Source organism: Ranitomeya imitator, chromosome 1 (assembly GCF_032444005.1).
Source record: "Ranitomeya imitator isolate aRanImi1 chromosome 1, aRanImi1.pri, whole genome shotgun sequence".
NCBI lineage: Eukaryota > Metazoa > Chordata > Amphibia > Anura > Dendrobatidae > Ranitomeya > Ranitomeya imitator.
In genome coordinates this window covers 1,149,910,839-1,149,931,858 of record NC_091282.1, presented here as the reverse complement: position 1 = coordinate 1,149,931,858, position 21,020 = coordinate 1,149,910,839, and the positions used below count along the sequence as shown (strand labels likewise).

Genomic DNA, 21,020 nt, shown 5'->3' with positions numbered 1-21,020 from the left:
CACGCTGTTTGCGCTTACGTGCGGCATCGACGGCTTTTCGCTCTGCATCATTACCATACTTTATATCAGACCTGATCTTACGTGCGCCATCAGCAGCTTTGGGCTCTGTGTCATTAGTATACTTAACAGTATCCAGGCACTTGCATCTATCCTCTGTACTCTTGTTAACACGCTGTTTGCGCTTACGTCCGGCATCGGCGGCTTTTCGCTCTGCATCATTACCATACTTTATATCAGACCTGATCTTACGTGCGCCATCATAAGCTTTGGACTCTGTGTCATTAGTATACTTAACAGTGTCCATGCGCTTGCATCTATCCTCTGTACTCTTGTTAGCACGCTGTTTGCGCTTACGTGCGGCATCGGCGTCTTTTTGCTCTGCATTATTAGTATACTTTCTATCAGACCTAATCTTATGTGCGCCATCAGCAGCTTTGGGCTCTGTGTCATTAGTATCCTTACTATTAGAGCTCATGTTGGCTAATCTAAACAGCTTTAAGCGTGGTGGTGGCAAACAACAGGTTAATAAGAGGCAGTGTCAGGTAGTAGGAAAATAGCCAGTTAATAATAGGCAATAGTTCTTTGCAGGAATGCAGATATTAATAAATAGGCAGTTTATATTGCTGAGAAATTGCTGGGCAATAATGGACAATGTCCTTATGTGGCAAATAATAGAGCAATATACCCAATGTGGCAAAGAAGAGGTTAATAAACGGCAGTCTCTCAGTATAACAGTCAGTGAATAATAGGCAGTATATGGAGAAAACACCAAACAAAAGTTCAAAATTGGTGTGAAAATGTCACTGAACCACTTCACAACTAAATATATATAGTTTTGGTAAATGGTATTATCATTTTTTTGACAAAATTCGGCAGGAGCTTGAAGAGCAACGTCACTGGGCCCGCCTCCACGCAGTAGAAACTTGCTGTGAGGTAAAAATTCAAAAATCACACCAAAATGGCGGGCGGAGTGTGTCACAGTACGGCACGTTTCTGATTGGTCGCTCGCAGCAGGCGGCAACCAATCAGACACTGGACACTGTTGACGTCACTTATCTCCGGACATTAGCTCCGGACATTAGCTCCGGACATTATCTCCGCACATTAGCTCCGGACATTAGCTCCGGACATTAGCTCCGCACATTAGCTCCGGACATTAGCTCCGGACATTAGCTCCGGACATTAGCTCCGGACAAAGCCACGGAAGTTGGCACAAATTGCAGGAAGTAGTATTCTAGGCAATTATATATTAGATACCAACACAAAGTAACAAGTATTTGTGAAGTGTAAAGGGAATGATACATGGTTTTCTAAATATTTAAAAAATATGAGTCTGAAAATTGTGATGTACATTTGTATTCAGCCCTCTTGAGTTTATACTTTGTAGAACCACCTTTCAGGGCAATTACTGTTGTTGGAATTTAGGGGTATGTCTCTACCAGCTTTGCACATCTAGAGGCTATAATTTTTGGCTATTTATAGTGCTTTGTAAAAAGCACTATATTGTTATTCCACCGTAGTCAACTTCTTCTTCTTCTTCTTCTTCTTATTATTATTATTCAGTCCGCAATTAATGCGGCCCAAACCGCAGCACGCACAGACTCCAGTGAGGTGTCATTTCGAAGCCAGCGTTCCTGAGAGGTGTGCTAAGTATTTTTCGTGTCGATCGGATTTGTAGTTTTGGCGCAATTGGCGTTTGAAAATTTTGTCTCAATGCATTTTAATGGGGAAATTGTTCCAATAGGGGATAATGGCTGATTTCTGAGGCAATTTCAAAATAACTGCCAACTGCCACCTGGCTGATTAGCTCATTGCTATGTGCAGTCACACCCAGTTACTATGCCAACGCCTACGAACTCTACATGACCCCACCAGGACACAGTTTTGCCAGATAATATCAGCTCTTAAAGTGACCCGCACACCAAATCTGACCCTGAGGTGCCCAGCCCACCAAATCGGAGGCCGAGTGGCCCCGCCCACCAAGTCGGACGCTGAGGGGCCCCACCCACCAAATCGGAGGCCGAGGGGCCCGCCCACCAAATCGGACGCTGAGGGGCCCCGCCCACCAAATCGGATCCTGAGGGGCCCCGCCCACCAAATCGGAGGCCGAGGGGCCCCGCCCACCAAATCGGACGCTGAGGGGCCCCGCCCACCAAATCGGATCCTGAGGGGCCCCGCCCACCAAATCGGACGCTGAGGGGCCCCGCCCACCAAATCGGATGCTGAGGGGCCCCGCCCACCAAATTGGTCGCTGAGGGGCCCCGCCCACCAAATCGGACCCAGAAGGTAAGTGCACCCCCGCCCCGTATGTGCAAAAGTAAGTGCACCCCCGCCCCGTGTGTGCAAAAGTAAGTGCACCACTGCCCCATGTGTGCAAAAGTAAGTGCACCCCTTGTGTATGCAAAACTAAGTTCATCCCCACCCCATGTGTGCAAAAGTAATTGCACCCCCACCCCAAGTGTGTAAAAGTAAGTGCACCCCCGCCCTGTGTGTGCAAAAGTAAGTGCACCCCCGCCCCTGTGTGTGCAAAAGTAAGTGCACCCCCGCCCCCGTGTGTGCAAAAGTAAGTGCACCCTGCCCCGTATGTGAAAAGTAAGTGCGCCCCCGGCCCGGGATGTGCAAAAGTAAGTGCGCCCCCGGGCCCGGGTGTGCAAAAGTAAGTGCGCCCCCGGCCCTGGGTATGCAAAAGTAAGTGCGCCCCGGCCCCGGGTGTGCAAAAGTAAGTGTGCCCCGGGTGTGCAAAAGTAAGTGCGCCCCGGGTGTGCAAAACTAAGTGGGCCCTGGGTGTGCAAAAGTAAGTGCACCCCAGGTGTGCAAAAGTAAGTGCGCCCCCGACCCCATGTGTGCAAAAGTTAGTGCGCCCCCGGCCCCGGGTGTGCAAAATTAAGTGCGCCCCCGTCCCGTGTGTGAAAAGTAAGTGCACCCCCGATCCCGGGTGTGAAAAGTAAGTGCACCCCCAATCCTGTGGGTGAAAAGTAAGTGCACCCCCGGTCCCGTGTGTTAAAAGTAAGTGCACCCCCGTTCCCGTGTGTTAAAAGTAAGTGCACCCCCGGTCCCGTGTGTTAAAAGTAAGTGCACCCCCGATCCCGTGTGTGAAAAGTAAGTGCACCACCGTTCCTGTGTGTGAAAAGTAAGTGCACCCCCTGTCCCGTGTGTGAAAAGTAAGAGCACCCCGGCCCCGGGTGTGCAAAAGTGCGCCCCCGGCCCCCAATTCGGACCCTGAGTGGCCCCGCCCACCAAATCGGACCCCGAGTTGCCCCCACCCACCAAATAGGCCCCCGAGTGGCCCCGCCCACCAAATCGGCCCCCGCCCACCAAATCGGCCCCCGAGGGGCCCCGCCCACCAAATCAGACCCTGAGGTGCCCCGCCCACCAAATCAGCCCCTGAGGGGCCCCGCCCACCAAATCGGCCCCTGAGGGGCCCCGCCAACCAAATCGGCCCCTGAGGGGCCCCTCCCACCAAATTGGACCCTGAGGGGCCCCGCCCACCAAATCGGACCCTGAGAGGCCCCGCCCACCAAATCGGACCCTGAGGGGCAGCCTTGCAGCCTTGAAAGTCTTGCAGGGGCAGCCGGGGCACCATTCCAAAGCACTATCTGTAGTTCCTTCAGGAAATACCCATCTAGTTTTCTTTGCAAACTAGCTCTAACTCAGTGAGATTGGATGGAGGCGTCTGAGAACAGCAGCTTTCCAGTTTTGCCACAGAATCTGAATGGGATTTAAGTGGGTGGAGAGGAGCAATCATGAGAACGCTGTCAGCTATTTGGTTTGTTTTCAGTTTTACTCTGTACAGAGTGCCTATCACTTCTAAGGTGAATCCTTTCACATTGTGTTTCTGCACCTGTTCAGTGATCCCGTCAGAACCACCAGCAAAACGGGGCTCGGAAGTATGGGCCGATGGGACCAAAGCCTGTAATAGTGACAACAAAGCGAACATGAGCTCTGCCATGAATCATTTTCAATAGTGTACACCTACAGGAGGTGGTCAGTCAGCTGTCAGCATTACAGTATCTGGCAGTTTGCGTCCAAACCCCAAACAAAACTGGATTCATATGTATGTGTCGACAGTGCCACTGAATGGGTGCAAAAACGCAATGTGAAAGCACCATGAGAAAAACACAATTCTCATGCAGATCAGTGTCTGTCCCATAGCCTGGAACAGCTCATTTACATATAAGAAAATTGTGCATTTCTCTGGAATATTACATCAGATCTCAGATATCAAGGTGTCATTTGCTTCAGCTTCCTATGTAGGTACAAGTGTTGTGAATTCTGTGGCAGAGCTCCCTCCTGTGGTCACAAGTGGTACTTCGGCTGATTCTCTCTGGGAGCTTCCGTTTGTGGAGGAAAGTGGTACTGCGGCTTCTGAGTTTCCTCCCTCAGGTGATCTGGTGAGGTCGTTAGGTGCTTCTCTACTTAACTCCACCTAATGCTTTGATCCATGCTTCCTGTCAATGTTCCAGTGTTGGACTTGTATTTCCCTGGATCATTCCTGTGGCCTGCTGCTCTGCATAGCTAAGTTCTTCTTTGCTATTTGTTTGCTATTTTTTCTGTCCAGCTTGTCTTATTGTTTTGCTGGAAGCTCTGGGACGCAAAGGGTGTACCTCCGTGCCGTTAGTTCGGTACGGAGGGTCTTTTTGCCCTCTTTGCGTGGTTTTCTTTAGGGTTTTGTGTAGACCGCAAAGTTATCTTTCCTATCCTCGCTCTGTTAAGAAAGTCGGGCCTCACTTTGCTGAATCTGTTTCATCCCTACGTTTGTCTTTTCATCTTAACTCACAGTCATTATATGTGGGGGGCTGCCTTTTCCTTTGGGGTATTTCTCTGAGGCAAGGTAGGCTTATTTTCTATCTTCAGGCTAGTTAGTTTCTCAGGCTGTGCCGAGTTGCATAGGCAGAGTTAGGCGCAATCCACGGCTGCCTCTAGTGTTGTTTGGAGAGGATTAGGGATTGCGGTCTGCAGAGTTCCCACGTCTCAGAGCTCGTTCTATTATTTTGGGTTATTGTCAGATCACTGTATGTGCTCTGACCGCTATGTCCATTGTGATATTGAATTGCCTATCACAACATACAAGCCTATATAGATGGCTTAGGAGGGATGACCCTACTAAAGGTACCTTCACACTGAGCAACTTTGCAATGATAACAATAGTGATCCGTGACGTTGCAGCGTCCTGGATAGCGATATCGTTGTGTTTGACATGCAGCAGCAATCAGGATTCTGCTGTGACATCGCTGGTCAGAGCTAGAAGGCCAGCACCTTATTTCGTCGCTGGATCACCCGCTGACATCGCTGAATCGGCGTGTGGCCGCGCTTAGTAACCCGATATTTACCCTGGTTACCATTGTAAATGTAAAAAAAAAAAACACTACATACTTACATTCCGGTGTCTGTCGCGTCCCCCGGCGTCAGCTTCCCTGCACTGTGTCAGCGCCGGCAGGCCGTAAAGCAGAGCACAGCGGTGACGTCACCGCTCTGCTTTACGGCCGGCACTTACACAGTGCAGGGAAGCTAACGCCGGGGGACGCGACAGACACCGGAATGTAAGTATGTAGTGTTTGTTTTTTTTACATTTACAATGGTAACCAGGGTTAACATCGGGTTACTAAGTGCGGCCCTGCGCTTAGTAACCCAATGTTTACCCTGTTTACCCGGGGACTTCGGCATCGTTGGTCACTGGAGAGCTGTCTGTGTGACAGCTCCCCAGCGACCACACAACGACGAAACAGCGACGCTGCAGCGATCGGCATCATTGTCTATATCGCTGCAGCGTCGCTTAATGTGACGGTACCTTAACAGATTCCCTTTAGGTCTCAGTACCATAATTGGTAAAATGTTAAGTGAATTAACTAGGTAAGCGATTGATTGAATTATGGTTCTCTGTGAAGTGATCTACTTTGATTTCCAGAATCTTGTAATGCACAGTTTGTTGGTCATAAACAGATTAGCTATAACTCCCGTGGTAGAGTGATTGGTAGGTATCTAAAAACAAAATAAAGCTAAAGCTGGGGCCTCATAAAGGAGACTCAAATAGAGCTGGTAGTGGTATGAATATAGATTGTCATAAACAAGGAACAGATTACATTTTCTATGTAACTGCCATCATAAGCACTGGTTTGAATCTGACCATAAAAAAGTCAACAATGATGAAAACATGTCACAAAAGTAAAGTTTCATTAATCTCATTTTTTCTCACATTCAGATTACATCAATTACCTTATTATGGTCAAACAAATACTTGAAGATACGGAGGGAAGCCTGAAGCTTAGTGAAGAACATTTGGAAAACATTGATGCAGAATCAAAACTACTTGCCAATGAAAATTACAACAATGATGCTGCATTAAGAATTAATTCTGAACATATCAATGGAATTGCTAAAAGTGAAGAAAATGTAATTACTACAGATTCTTCTGAATTCAGTGAAGATACAAGTCAGGAAAGAAAAATAGAGACAAATGTACAGAGGGAGGAACCTGACAATTTAATAAAAATCAATGACAATACTGATGAAACCAATGAGCCAGAATGCATGGACAAGAATCGTTTCTCCGTAACTGAGGAACAAGCTCATCTACATAACACAAATATTACCTGTGAACAAATAATAAATCCACAACCCGAACAAAGGCGGGAGAACGCAGAGGAGCCGTCTAGTTCAGAGGTCATAGTTAATGGGACAAGACATAAAGCTGATTGCTTATCGGATTCGGGAGCCTGGACCTATAAAGAGTAAGGAGAAGTTTATAGCTTCTCACTATTTTAACATTCATTTTTTTGTGACTGCAAGGGTGAAGCTCCCAATTTTCATTAAACACATCCAGTCCCATGCATCAAAGCTTTCATACAAGAATTCTTGTGTGAAAGCTTTGAAAAGAAAAAAACATAGCCGCAACTCATAGTTGTGACTACATTTTGTGAGTTTTGGCGTTTTTAGGCCAGTTTATCCCAGCTCTGACCAAATAGGAAGACCTGAGCTAAGACTGAGGCATAATGAGTATTGCTCATCAAATTTATGACTAACAACGTCATTCGCTACCCCACACATCTTATTCCAGCAGGGGCTGGAGTAAGATTTGTAGCAGGGCGCACACTGATGTGTACACCCCTCATCCGGTGCTCCTGATTCATGAAGAGGCATATGCCTTTTCATGAATAATGAACATCTGACTCCAGGACGCCCCTTCATCAAGACCAGTGTGAACAACACCGAGCTTGATGAATTTGGCCCATCTGGTATGTTATAGCAACAGGCTACCAAAACCCTTGACCAGCTGCAAAATATATCAAAACCATGTATTGGTCAAAACATAGACACATACAGTTGTGCTCAAAAGTTTACATACCCAGGCAAAATCTTTGCTTTCTTGTCCTTTTTTCAGAGAATATAAATGAAAACACCAAATATTTTTCTCCACTCATGGTTAGGAGATCGGTGTCAAATTATTGTCAAACACCATTGCGTTTTCTCTTTTTAAATCATATTAACAACCCAAAACATACAAATGACCCTGATCAAAAGTTCACATGCACAGATGTTGACACAAATTGGTTTAAATGGCTACTAAAGGTAACATCCTCGCCTGTGAACTGTTTGCTTGTAATCAGTATGTGTGCATAAAAGCTGAGTGAGTTTCTGGGATCCAGACAGACTCCTGTATCTTTCGTCCAGCCACTGACGTTTCTGGATTGTGAGTCATGGGGAAAGCAAAAGAATTGTCAACGGATCTACGGGAAAAGGTTTTTGAACTGTATAAAACAGGGAAGGGATACGAAAAGATATCCAAGGAATTGATAATGCCAGTCAGCAGTGTTCAAACTGTGATTAACAAATGGAAAACCAGGGGCTCTGTAAAATCAAAACCGCGGTCAGGTAGACTGACAAAAAATGTCATCAACAACTGCCAGGAAAATTGTTTGGGATTCAAAGAAAAAACCACAAATAACATCAGCTGAAGTACAGGACTCTGAAAACTAGCGGCGCATAATAAGGAGGCACTTGAAGAAAAATGGGCTGCATGATTGAGTCAACAGAAAAAAGCAATTACTACACAAATGCCACAAAATACCTACAATATGCAAAACAGCACAGAGACAAGCCTCAAAACTTCTGGAACAAGGTAATTTGGAGTGATGAGAACAAAGTGAAGGTTCTGGAGTGGCCATCTCAGTCTCCTTATTTCAATATCATTGAGCCACTCTGGGGAGATCTCAAATGTGCAGTTCATACTAGACAGCCCAGAAATTTACAGGAATGGAGGCTTTTTGACAAGAAGAGTGGGCAGCTTTACCTTATGAGAAAATAAAGAGCCTCATCCACAACTACCACAAAAGACTTGAAGCTGTCATTGATGTTAGAGGGGGCATTACACGGTATTAAGAAATGGGGTATGTGACCTTTTCATCAGGGTCATTTGGATGTTTTGGGTTGTTACTATGATTTAAAAGAGAAAACACAGAAATTTGACAATAAATGGCTTCACCCAATCACTAACCATGAGTGGAGATAAGGCCAAGAAAGCAAAAATTCTGCCAGGGTATGTAAACTTTTTAGCACAACTGTCCCTATAGCAAAGGCTATTTAAACTTTTTCTACTAGAGCAAAAACTTGGTGATACCTATATTTCTCCAGTTTTCTATGGCAGAGGTCAACATTTATTTCAATGTCATGGCTTCAACATTGACTGTGGCTAAGGGAAGCTGCAAGTGACAGCTAAACCGACTTATGTCAGTTTTGTGAGTGAGAGTCAAGTCATCAATCTCATCCTGGGGTGTGCTGGGCTGTCAGAATTTTGATTGACAACTCTCCTGCTCAATCTTGTCCTGTCTGCGGGCGTTTTTCCCAGTGCTTCCTACCCTTAATTATTTGCAAGGTATTGAGCTGGCTAGCTATTAGTTGTCAGTGTCAGTTGTAGCTTTGCTTAAATTACAATGCTGTGCAAATTAATTGGGACAAAGCAAAAAAACACATATTTTTGAATATTTAATAATAAAAGGTTAATTCACTGTTACATACTAATTTTAGTAAGAAATATGTCCTCCTTTAGCAGATATAAGATTGTCAATGCGTTTTGGCATTGATTCTACCAAGTTTTTGCATAAATTCTTTAATTCTTCATTATGGAACCACACTTGTATGGCACTGTTTATCATGCGTTCTTTGGTTGTACAGTCCATTTTGCCAAGACGTCTCTTCACAATGCTCCACAAATTTTCTATAAGATTTAAGTCTGGTGAATTGCCAGGCCAGTCCAGCACTTTTACTTTATTTACTTCCTGGAATTTCTTCACACACTTGGAATTGTGGCATGGAGCCAAATCTTGTTGGAATCTCCTTTCAAATTTAGGCATGAATGGCACAATAAAGCGTTTTAAAACGTCTTATGTATTTGGATGAATTCATCATACCATCAACAGGAAATAAGCTCCCTGTACCATCAGCTGTAAAAAAAAAAGCCCCAAAACATCTGTTTTTGAGGGTGTTTTACAGTTTTTTGAATATGATCAGCTCGCAATGGTTCATTTTTGCTTCTTCTAACAACACTTGCTCTGTACCCTTGAACAAAAAGATGGGTTTCATCACTGAAAATTACGTTTTTCCACTGGCTAGTTGGCCAAGATTTATTTATTATATATTAAAACTGGTTGGAATCACTGACTGGTAACCAACATATGATTTTACTTAGAAAATGCTTTGTCCCAATTAATTTGCACAGCACTGTAGGTGTGCTTGCTTAGCCCAGTGTCTATCTTCGCTGACCTTGTTGCCAAACCTAGGATTTGTAGTGACCATTCTTGTGACTTGTGACTATTCCTGCTCTTCATGCGCTCTGAATTCAGGTATCTGACACCAGACTGGACCTCTGACTATTGGTTTGTTTAACTCCCTTGTTTTGACATACCCTTCTGGCTTTTGACCCTGGACTGTTACCTGACCATGCCTTTGTCTTGTTCCTCAATACTACGAGCCCTCCTGGTATCTGACCTTGGATATCCTGACTACCCCTATCATGATTTGTCCGTGAGTAGTGACTCAGTGTCACATTTAATTTATCTTTCGCTTGTCTCCTAAACCTAGTTAAATAGGGGGGGGGTACTTTATTGATAAGGTTGGTCTTATATTCTATGTACGATGACAACAATAGTGTAACAAGTACAAGCGTACCTGCCATTTCAACTAACTTTTCAGAAAAAGCGGTCCTGTGTGTATATTAGGAATCGATAACTCTGACCATTATATGAATTGCATCCTGCGATTTTCACCAGTTTTCACAACAAGATGAACTGTATTTTTAATTTTAAGTTGTTCCTGATGTAGTGGGTGAAAACCAGCTGATGTAATCTCTCCAATTCATTGAGCACATTAAGATCCAAGGGATGTGTGAGGATTTGAGGTTGTGGGTTGTAATAATCATCTAGGCAGGTTAAGGATGCAATTATTTTTTATTCCTTATGTCCATGGTTTTACAGCAAATCCAGGTAGATGGCCAAAATACATTGCCCCAGTCCACAAGATCCTCTCCCCGGGGCTAGTATTCCAACTGTCCCTGTACCAGGCGATACTCACTGTCTCCCAGCTTTTGTTTGGCCCACAGATTTAATATCTCCCGCCAGTATAGTCTGAAGTCACAGTTTATGAAATTCAGAAAACATATTCCTAAACCTTAGCAAAGGGATCCTGCCCACCTGGCAACCGATCTCCAAAACTCCATAGGCCATCCATCTATGGCTCCAGGACTTCAACCTAGATCCTGTCCCCTCAGTGTCATTCTCCCAACTAATAGACAATCAGCCACAGTATGAATTTACCAAACACCCTCATGGTTAACAATGTAGTACAGTTTGGAGAGTCTCCCAAAAACTAAAATATAACTTTTAATGAAAATGTTTAAAATTGGACAAACATATCACACCAACAATACATGAATAAAGTGCTTGTGCCAAAAACAGTGCTCAAAGATAAAAGTTGGTTTGGTCTCACCAAATATAAATGGACGGATACCCACGGTCATTCAGAGGAATCCAGAAGGGGCAATGCAGCAGGGTAAGGGGGGTCCGTGCCCTAAACCCCTGTCGTGCCCCTGTAATACTCCTGTCCTCACATGGACAGGCTCCAAGTGAGCCCTGCTATGGACACCCACCACATGTAGAAAAAGATAAAAACACCTCCCTATGCATTTCTTCCCCAGTCACAGGGATTCATCAGGGGAGTTCTGAGTAGCCATTAAGCCATATACCATTATGTCATAGAGAAAATGTCCGTCAAAGCTAGATAACAGCAGTGGCTGAATATCTCTGCAAAAAATGGTTTAATGTGACGGTGTGTCATTCCTGGTGAGCAAAAACGTGAGCACTGCAACGGTGGTGCACAGGTAGGTTCGCACACCCTAATACCATAAATGTAAAAGAACCTGGCACTCAACTTCAATGCGTGTGGCACATTCACTGACCAGCGGTGGACACCGCATCAAGCTCCGTACTTATACAGGTAATCCCAGCACCGCCGCCCACCCACAGCACTATATACGACACAGCGCTATACATTAGACAGCGCCCGGTATACAGTTGGCACCTGTTATGACCTGGTCAATACTAAACTAGATAGACATAGACAGAGAGAAAAGGATACTGTGTGGTCAGTATACAAACTACAAAATCCACGCAGAGTTTACAAAAATGAACTCCACACTGACTCACGGTGTGGAGGGGCAAATCTGCTTTCCCAGAGCTTCCAGCTAGCCTGAATAAGACATAGTGACAAGCTGGACAAAAAGAGACATAATTTGCAAAGCAATAGAGTCCAAACAAATGGACAAACAAAAACTAGCAAAAAGTTATCTTTTGCAGACAAGGACTGGCCATATGAGAATTCCAAGGAGAGAACCAACTCCAACCAAGAACATTGACAGTAGGCATGGACTAAAGCCCAGAGCAGGTTTAAATAACAAACCCAGGCAAGGCGATTAGTGAAGGCAGCTGCTACAGCTACCTAAAGGAGCAGCAGTTCCACTCGAAACCACCAGAGGGAGCCCAAGGGCAGAACTCACAAAAATACCATTAGTAACCACAGGAGGGAGCTCCAGAACGGAATTCACAACAGGCACCACAGCACGGTTACCCATAAATGTAAGGATACTTCCTCTCTCCACAGCTCTCAGCCCATTCCATGAGCAGGGCACCGATAACTCAGGTAACCTTCATTCAGTTGGGGCACATACGGTATTCCTCCTTATTGTTACTGACACCCATTTGCCCTCTCGACTCCACAGTGTCTCTAACCAGACCCACTGGACATTATCACAAAGTGACACGCAATTATCCATTAAGTACGGTATGCTAGTCCATATTATCTTCTCTCCTTTCCTCCACTATAATATATCTTGAATTGGGAATTGGATTATTATGTTGTATCCATGCTTTTCATAGAAAGTCTGAACAAAGATTTGACCAGTTCCACATGTTGTATATACTTTTGTTTTGTTTTATTTCTTTGTTCCCCTCCCGTTTCACCATTTTGTCCACCCATCATTTTTGATTTATTGATTGATTTATTTATTTAATTTTTCACACACTTTAGTAATTGAAGAAGGTCGAATAGACCGAAACGTTTTTTGTTGGATCTATGCAATAAATTCTCAAGCCACACGCATTGAAGTTGAGTGCCAGGTTCTTTTACATTTATGGTGTGTCATTCCTAACAGAATGGAAAAGGTTAAAAACCATATTAAAGAGTTTGGATGCCACCAATCCACTGTTAATCTGTCATACACAGTGTTGATAGAATACATGCAACACATGGGGATGAGGAGAAGGAAGCCCAAACGCTAAGGAAAGGGGGAATGGAGACCCCTAGGCAGATCTAATAGCACCCTTCCTAACCTACCATCCCTATAATGGTTCCACACCAATCGGCAAGCAGGAAACTGCTGACACTGAACAATGATAGGTTGCATGACAGGGTTGTAAGGAAAAAGCATATCTGCAGTTTGCTTTAGATCGCTTGAACAAGGTAGAAGGCTATAGACAGAAAGTTTTGTGGACAGATGAGACCAAACTTTAGTGTTTCTTGTTCAATTGAGAATTGAATAATATAGCATTGTAGCATAAAAACCTCACACCATCTGTGAAACATGGTGGTAGTATCATGGATTGGGCCTCTTTTGCAGCACCAGGGCAACTTACCATCATTGATGGAACAATGAATTTTGTATTTAATGAGCAAATTGTAAAGAAAAATGTTAAGACACATTTCCATGAGCCAAATCTCAAGAGAACATTGGTCAAGTAGCAAGATAATGGCTCTACGCACACAATTTGTTCTACAAATTAACGGTTAAAGAAAAAAAAAAGTTTACATTTTGGAAGAGTTAAGGCAAAGTCCTAACCCTAACCCTATAGAAATTGTTACAGATATCAGCAGGGGGGGTCACTCAGATCCCACATCTGTTACCAGTTTCTCACAGATGACACCGGAGAGATCACACAGATCTCACCGCTGCCACCAGTTTTCAATGGAACACAACCCTGCTGTTTCTAATCATTGTGCAATTGAGTGACAAGTGATGGACAAGACCATGGCTGCTTTCACTAGTAGGCCAGTTACTGGGGAACTCACAGTGAGCATATGGTATATACACCTCTGATTCCATCACATGGAATACACATATATACCCCCATGCGGACACTGTCAGCTCCTCAATAAAAAAAGATCTACTAGCTTCCACTACCAATAATTTATACAGGCCGATTGGACACTCGTTACGGCTTCAGAGGTGCAGTCTCCAGAGCAAGAGCAGCAGATCTATTAAATTTTATATATTTAATCCTGAAAGATAGACTGTGTTTATAAAAAAATGTACAAAGATTATACATAATGGGAACAAAACAATAAAATATATACAATTACTTAAAATAAAAAGAAATAACGAAAGAGAATTACTAAACCTGATTTCATGGAAATGGCAAAGAGCTTAGTGGTCTGAAGTACCCAGATTGGGAAAATAGACCACCCTCACAGCAAACTATGGCTTCCAGAATGAACAATGACTAAAACCTAAATTCTGTCTTTTATTAGCTCTAGGTTATGCCCACATATCTTCCTTTGTTGAGCTCATGTGGGGCTGATTGTGGGATGTGCTTGACTCTTCAGAATTTTATGAGATCTCCCAACTTACAGAATATCTTCGCCCCTTGATATCCCAGGTGGTAGATATTGTCGTCATATTTCTTATTGCAATTTTACCTTTACATAGATAGTATCATCTATCTGATTGTTATTAAGTTGGAGGGGTTAGAATTGCCTTACGGTGATGTGAGTGAATGAGTAATGTTCGTCCCATTGCTACCACGCTGAAAATGTATCTACTATAATTATTGGATCAAGGCAAACAACATTCATATCTGGACATTGGCAACTGAGTGTCTGCTGTAATTGTCCAGCTTTTCTTTGAGGGAAAGAAGCTTACGTCTCTGTGTAAACAAATCCACATTTTTGTGTCTGGTTCCCAGAGTAGATCTTCCAGTTTTAATTAGCTGGTCACTGCAGAGGGCAGCTACTATAATGGAGATGATGTATGAGTTCTTCTCTGTCATTTCTCTTGTTATAAATAGTTTATTTCTCCCTAGCTATAATTAGTCTCACGTGTTCAATGTGTAGTCCTTCAAAGAGGATGAAGTATCAGATCTTATCTCTTCTGGAGATGTATTATGGATTTTAATTTTCTTCTATGACTGAAATGTTGTGGAAAAACCTGAAGCGCAAGCAATTTATCAGAGAATACTAACCAACATAACAGAATTAAAGATGTTTAGTAGGGTGGAATGAGCTAAAATTCCTCCATGCCAGATGAAGGACTAATCATCAATTGCTTAAAACATTTAGATACAATTATTGCTGTTCTTTCTAAAAGCAATAAATCAGTGTAATGTTTTTGAGTCATTTGTTTGATTTGGTTCTCTTTAAGTTTTTGAAAATCTGAGGTAATTTTAGATCAAATTTATGCAGAATTATGGAATATTCTAACAAGTTCACAAACTTTCTAGAATCATTCTACATCAATACTGAGCAGTATAGCTGTGAATCCATTACTGAAGAAACATAGACACTAAAGAGTAGTGTTGAGCCACCTCCCTAGTGTTCGGGTTCGGTTTGTCGAACAGGGAGGTGTTCAACGAATTGTTAGTTGAACGTTCGACGAACACCATCGAACCCCATTGAAACCAATGGCAGGCAAACACAAACACATACAAACACATGGAAAACACATAGGAAAACACCTTAAAAGGTGTCCAAAAGCTGACAAACTGCTCATAAGACACAACAAACACATGGAAAAGTCACAACTACATATAGTCATGCGAAAAGAAAAGAGGTGGAGGAGTAAAAGGTGGAGGAGACACAGATATAGGCATGTCATGCCCTTCTAAAATCAAGAAAGGCTGGAGTAAAAATCTAAAATCACTCTACCAACACCCAGACATCGTTAAAAAAATAAAATAAAAAATAAATATCTTTAGGTAGAATGGTGGCGGGTCCATTCAGAACACTTTCCTTAGAAGACGTAGTGGTACACCCATTGGGAGTTGTGCCAAAAAATGAACCCAATACATTCAGACTAATCCACCATTTGTCATATCCAAGGGGCAGGTCAGTAAACGACAACATCGACGCGGAACCATGTACAGTACTATGTACTGTACCTCCTTTGATAAGGCAATCAGGCGGGTCGAGAAGTTGGTAAGGGGCACCCTAATGGCCAAAACAGACATTGAGGGGACGTTCCGGTTACTACCTGTGCCTCTGAATAGTGTCCTCCCATTGGGCTGTTTCTGTGAAGGAGCATACTACATAGATCGCTGTTTGCCCATGGGGTGTTCCATATCCTGCTCACTATTTGAGGCGTTTAGTTGCTTCCTCAAATGTGTCATCATGGACGCTTGTAAGGCGGCACATATTATCCATTACCTCGACGACTTCTTATGCCTGGGCCCAAAAGATTCGCCACACTGTGAAAACACGCGGTAGTTCACCTGTGAGAAGGAGAAAGCTGGAGGGAGCGTGGACACCCCAGAGCCGAGGGGTTAGATTGAGAAAGAAAGAAGGCGGTGTAGCTTGCTTCATGGGAGGGGTACGTTGCTGAGTAGCAGAAATTGCTACTAGGCCCCAAAGGATTTCCAGGGCCAGATGCCGTTAAAAAATAGTACTTAGGTACACAGGCGGTGTAGCTTGCTTCATGGGTGGGGTACACTGCTGAGTAGCACTAAAGTCTACTAGGCCCAAAAGGATTTCCTGGGCTAGATGCCGTTACAAAATAGTATTTAGGTAAACAGGCGGTGTAGCTTGCTTCATGGGTGGGGTGCGCTGCTGAGTAGCACTAAATTCTACTAGGCCCAAAAGGATTTCCTGGGATAGATGCCATTACAAAATAGTAGTTAGGTAAACAGGCGGTGGGTGGCTGGGCTACTCTGCTGACGAGCAGACACTGAAGCTTTGGAGCAGACCTCTGAATCCCAGGCCATAGTATGAGTAAACAACTCTGCAGACAACCACACCCACCTGGAATTGATGATGGCAACATCAAGTAAAACACAGCAAGGGGACTCAATAAAGAGTCTTTATTTTGTCAAAAATTTCGGCCACAGACACCACTTAAGTGGCATCAATTTCACGAGAGTTTTTTAAAACGGTTGGTGAGGTGATTTTCAGAAATCATCAAGCTTTTAGTCTCCCCAAGATGAAAAAGGGGTAGAAAAGTCCTTGCGGATCCAGGATTTGTTCATCTTGATGAAAGTTAGTCTGTCTACATTGTCACTGGACAGCCGCGTGCACTTATCTGTCAGCACACCACCAGCAGCGCTGAACACACGTTCAGAGAGAACGCTGGTTGCGGGGCACGACAAGATCTCCAAGGCGTGAGTGGCGAGCTCAGGCCATTTTTCAAGATTGGAAGCCCAAAATGAGCAAGGGTCCTGTACCACAGTCATGGCATCGATGTTAACTTGGACATAGTCTTGTACCATCCTCTCTAGGCGTGGGCTGTGCATCAGACTTCCTGTCTCCTGTGGCCTTGCAAAGGATGGTCTAAAAAAATCTTGAAACGATTGGAAAAAAATTGCTGTTACCACCAGACATGATGTTACTGTTACGGTTTGAGTGATGACTCCCACGATAGTCCCACAGTTGGCAAGTTAAAACTCTGAGATTCACTACGTGCACCTCTGGTGTTTTGTGGAAAAGCAGATGTTAGATTCTGTAACAGTCTCTGCTGATACTCCTGCATGCGTGAATCCCTTTCTATGGCAGGAATTATTTCACCAAATTTGCTTTTGTACTGGGGATCTAAGAGTGTGGCAACCCAGTAGTCGGCATTACTTTGGATTCTGACAATCCGAGGGTCATGTTGCAGGTAGTGCAGCAAGAAAGCACTCATGTGTCATGCGCATCCAGGAGGACCAAGTCCGTGTTGTCTTGGTGGTGGCGAGGTGAGAATCATGCTTCCTTCATCTGCCCTCTCCCCCCAACCTCGCACAACAGAAATTTGATCAAGGTCTCCCTCATCTGATGTGTCTTCTATGCCCAGCGCCAGTTCGTCCTCCACTTCTTCCTCGCCTCCTGCACCTTCCTCAACAGTTTGGCTGCTACCATGTACCCTCGGTAATCCCTCTCCCCCAGCCTCCAATGCCAGCCGCCTTGGTGCTGCCAACCTTCCTGACCTTGGAGATATGATCCCTTCTGCATACGACTCCTCCTGTTCCTCCTCCTCCTCCTACTCTTGTTCCACCACCTGACTCCGAACACTGTGTAAGGTGTGCTCCAGCATGTAAATCACTGGAATGGTCATGCTGATAATTGCATCATCAGCACTAAACATCTTCGTTGCTATTTCAAAACTGTGCAGATGGGTGCATAGGTCCCTGATCTGAGACCACTCCTGCAGCGTGATTTGCCCCACCTCTTGATCTCGTTGGCCCAGGCTATATGTCATAACGTATTGCACCAGGGCTCGTCGGTGCTGCCACAGTCGCTGCAACATGTGCAGAGTTGAATTCCACTGTGTGGGCACATCGCATTTCAGTCGGTGAACTGGCAGGCCCAACGACTTCTGTAGAGATGCAAGTCGTCGAGCTGCGGGATGCGAACGGCGGAAGTGAGCACACAATGACCGTGCCCTCTGCAGAAGCCCATCTAGTCCGGAATAGTGGGATAAAAATTGCTGGACAACCAGGTTCAAAATGTGAGCCATACAAGGCTCGTGTGTGACATTGTCCCGGCGAAGGGCCGCACCCAGGCTTGCAGCATTGTCGCACACGGCTTTCCCTGACTGCAGGTTCAGTGGAGACAACCATTGATGGAACTCGTTCTCCAGAGCTGACCACAACTCCTCAGCTGTGTGACTCGCATTTCCCAGACATTTCAATGTAAACACTGCCTGATGCCGTTGAGCCCTGGTGACAGCATAGTGAGGAGGTGTGCAGGATTCCTTCTGCGCAGTTACAGCGCGGGTGGCTTTACCAGACAGGCTTTGGGTGCAGGTGGAGGACCGAGAGGAGGTTGAGGAGGCAGAAGCAGTGGAGGAACTTCTAGATACAGAGGATCGACGAGCAACTCGTGGGGATAGCAAGACTTGAACAGCAGCCCCTTTTCCTGATGTCGCTGTAGTTACCCAGTGCCCAGTCACTGACATGTAACGCCCCTGTCCATGTCTACTCGTCCAAGTGTCTGTGGTGAAATGCACCCTGTCACACACAGAGTTTCTCAAGGAAGCGGTGATGTTGTGTGCCACATGCTGGTGTAGCGCAGGTACAGCCTTCTTTGAGAAGTAGTGGCGACTGGGCATCTGGTACTGGGGCACTGCGACGGACATAAGGTCTCGAAAAACCTCTGTGTCCACCAGGTGGAAAGGCAGCATTTCTGTAGCCAACAGCTTGCAGAAGGAAAAATTCAACCTCTTAGCTTTGTCATGGCTAGGAGGAAATTGTCTTTTATTTGTCCACATCTGAGGGACTGAGGGCTGGCTGCCGTGCTTAGACGGAGTTGAGTAGGGTGTCCCCGGCAAACTGATGGTCTGTGAGGAAGGTGCAGGCGGAGATATTATGTTGCCTTGATCAAAAGGTGGTGTCGATGTCGGAGAGCGCTCAACAGCAGCAGGTGTTTCCACTTGCAAATGTCCTGACGACCTGCCAATCACACTGGCTATTGCGGGTAAAAAGGTGTAAGGTCTGCATCCAAAACCAAGTGCGACTGCTGTCCCCACAGTCACAGAGGTGGAAGAGGACACGGATGCACTTGATGTGGCAGACGGTGGTTGACCCGGCCCAATAGGCAGCATTGTAGCAGAGTGAGCTTCCCACTGCAACTTATGCCTCATATCCATGTGACGGTTCATGCATGAAGTACTCAAGCTAGTGATTTTTTGGCCTCTACTGAGATTTTGTTGACAAATCTTACAGACAACATGAGTTGGGTCATCCTTTGCGATGTCAAAAAATGCCCAGGCTATGCAAGGCTTAGAGCCTGTGCGACCTGAAGAGCCACCACAACTTCTGGTCTGAGGCACAGTTGGGGTTGAGGATGCAGGTGTTGACGTGCTTCCAGTACTCAGTCTCTGTCCAGGAAGGTGCACCGTTACCTCGTCATCAGACTCGTCACTAGCATCCTCCTCCACCTCCTCTGCAGACCGTATGGACTGGCGGACTGGGGGTTCACAGTAAGTGGGGTCTACAACCTCGTCATCATCATCCTGTGCGTTCTCACACCCGTCGTCCTCAGAGCCAACCTCTTCCTGCCCCGGCCGAAAAGATAAGTTTTTGTTCCAATCAGGTATCTCAGTCTCATCATCATCTTCCTCATTGTCTCCACCAACAGGATTTACAGTTTGGGAACGAGCATCTACATTATGCTCAGAACCTTCTTCATCTGGGCCTGGATCCGACTCACAAAGATTATGGGCAACAGTGCAGATCATTTCCTTGTCTGGATTCACAGAAGCTCTGCAGCTGACCTCTGAGTCCCAGGCTATAGTATGCATAAACAGCTCTACAGACTCAACCATGTGTGTCACCCCATGCTCAGACGGGCAGCTGGAGACTTGGGAGCTGTGAGGAAGCAAGTGCGATTGGGGTGACAACTCTAAGGACTGGAGTAGTTGTCATGTTGAAGTTGACATGTGACATGGAGGAGAGCCCACTTGACCGAGCACTTGATATCCGTTCAAGCACCTGCTGTTTTACATGGATTACATGCAGTGAAAATTGAGATGCACAGGCGGTATAGTTAGTTTCACAGGCGGGTTACTCTGCTGATGTGCAGACACTGCTCCTAGGCCCAAAACTATCAACTGGCTTAGATGCGGTGAAAATTGAGATACACAGGCGGTGTACTTAGTGTCACAGGTGGGCTACTCTGCTGACGTGCAGACACTGCTCCTAGACCCTAAACTATTAACTGGATTAGATGCAGTGAAAATTGAGATACACAGTCGGTGTAGTTAGTTTCACAGGCGGGCTACTCTGCTGACGTGCAGACACTGCTCCTAGGCCCTAAACTATTAAATGGATTAGATGCAGTGAAAATAGAGATACACAGGCGGTGTAGTTAGTTTCACAGGCGGGCTACTCTGCTGACGTGCAGACACTGCTCCTAGGCCGTAAACTATTAACTGGATTAGATGCAGTGAAAATAGAGATACACAGGCGGTGTAGTTAGTTTCACAGGCGGGCTACTCTGCTGACATGCAGACACTGCTCCTAGGCCCTAAACTATTAACTGGGTTAGGTGCAGTAAAAATTGAGATATACAGGCGGTGTAGCTAGCTTCACAGGTAGGCTACTCAGATGACTATCAGACAATGCTAATAGTCCAAAAAGATTGGCTGAGATAGATTACACCAAATGCTGTGACAAACACTTGCACAGCACTGGCACAGACCTGCCTGGCAATCAGTGCTATGAACTGCTGTGACCTACCCTGAAAAGGGCTGATATTACAACTAGTCCCGACTCCTTCCAACTTCCTAAACCTATCTC

General features: G+C 45.1%; 1 protein-coding gene across 2 annotated transcripts in view; it reads left to right on the top strand.

The window, feature by feature from the left end:
• The window catches only part of DTHD1 (death domain containing 1), a 141,612-nt gene that overhangs the window by 5,193 nt on the left and 115,399 nt on the right, over window positions 1–21,020 (top strand). For both annotated transcript variants that reach the window (XM_069744624.1, XM_069744625.1), the window contains exon 2: window positions 6,200–6,728. In XM_069744624.1, coding sequence (XP_069600725.1) covers window positions 6,200–6,728 — 529 coding nt within the window. The remainder of the gene's footprint in view (window positions 1–6,199; window positions 6,729–21,020) is intronic.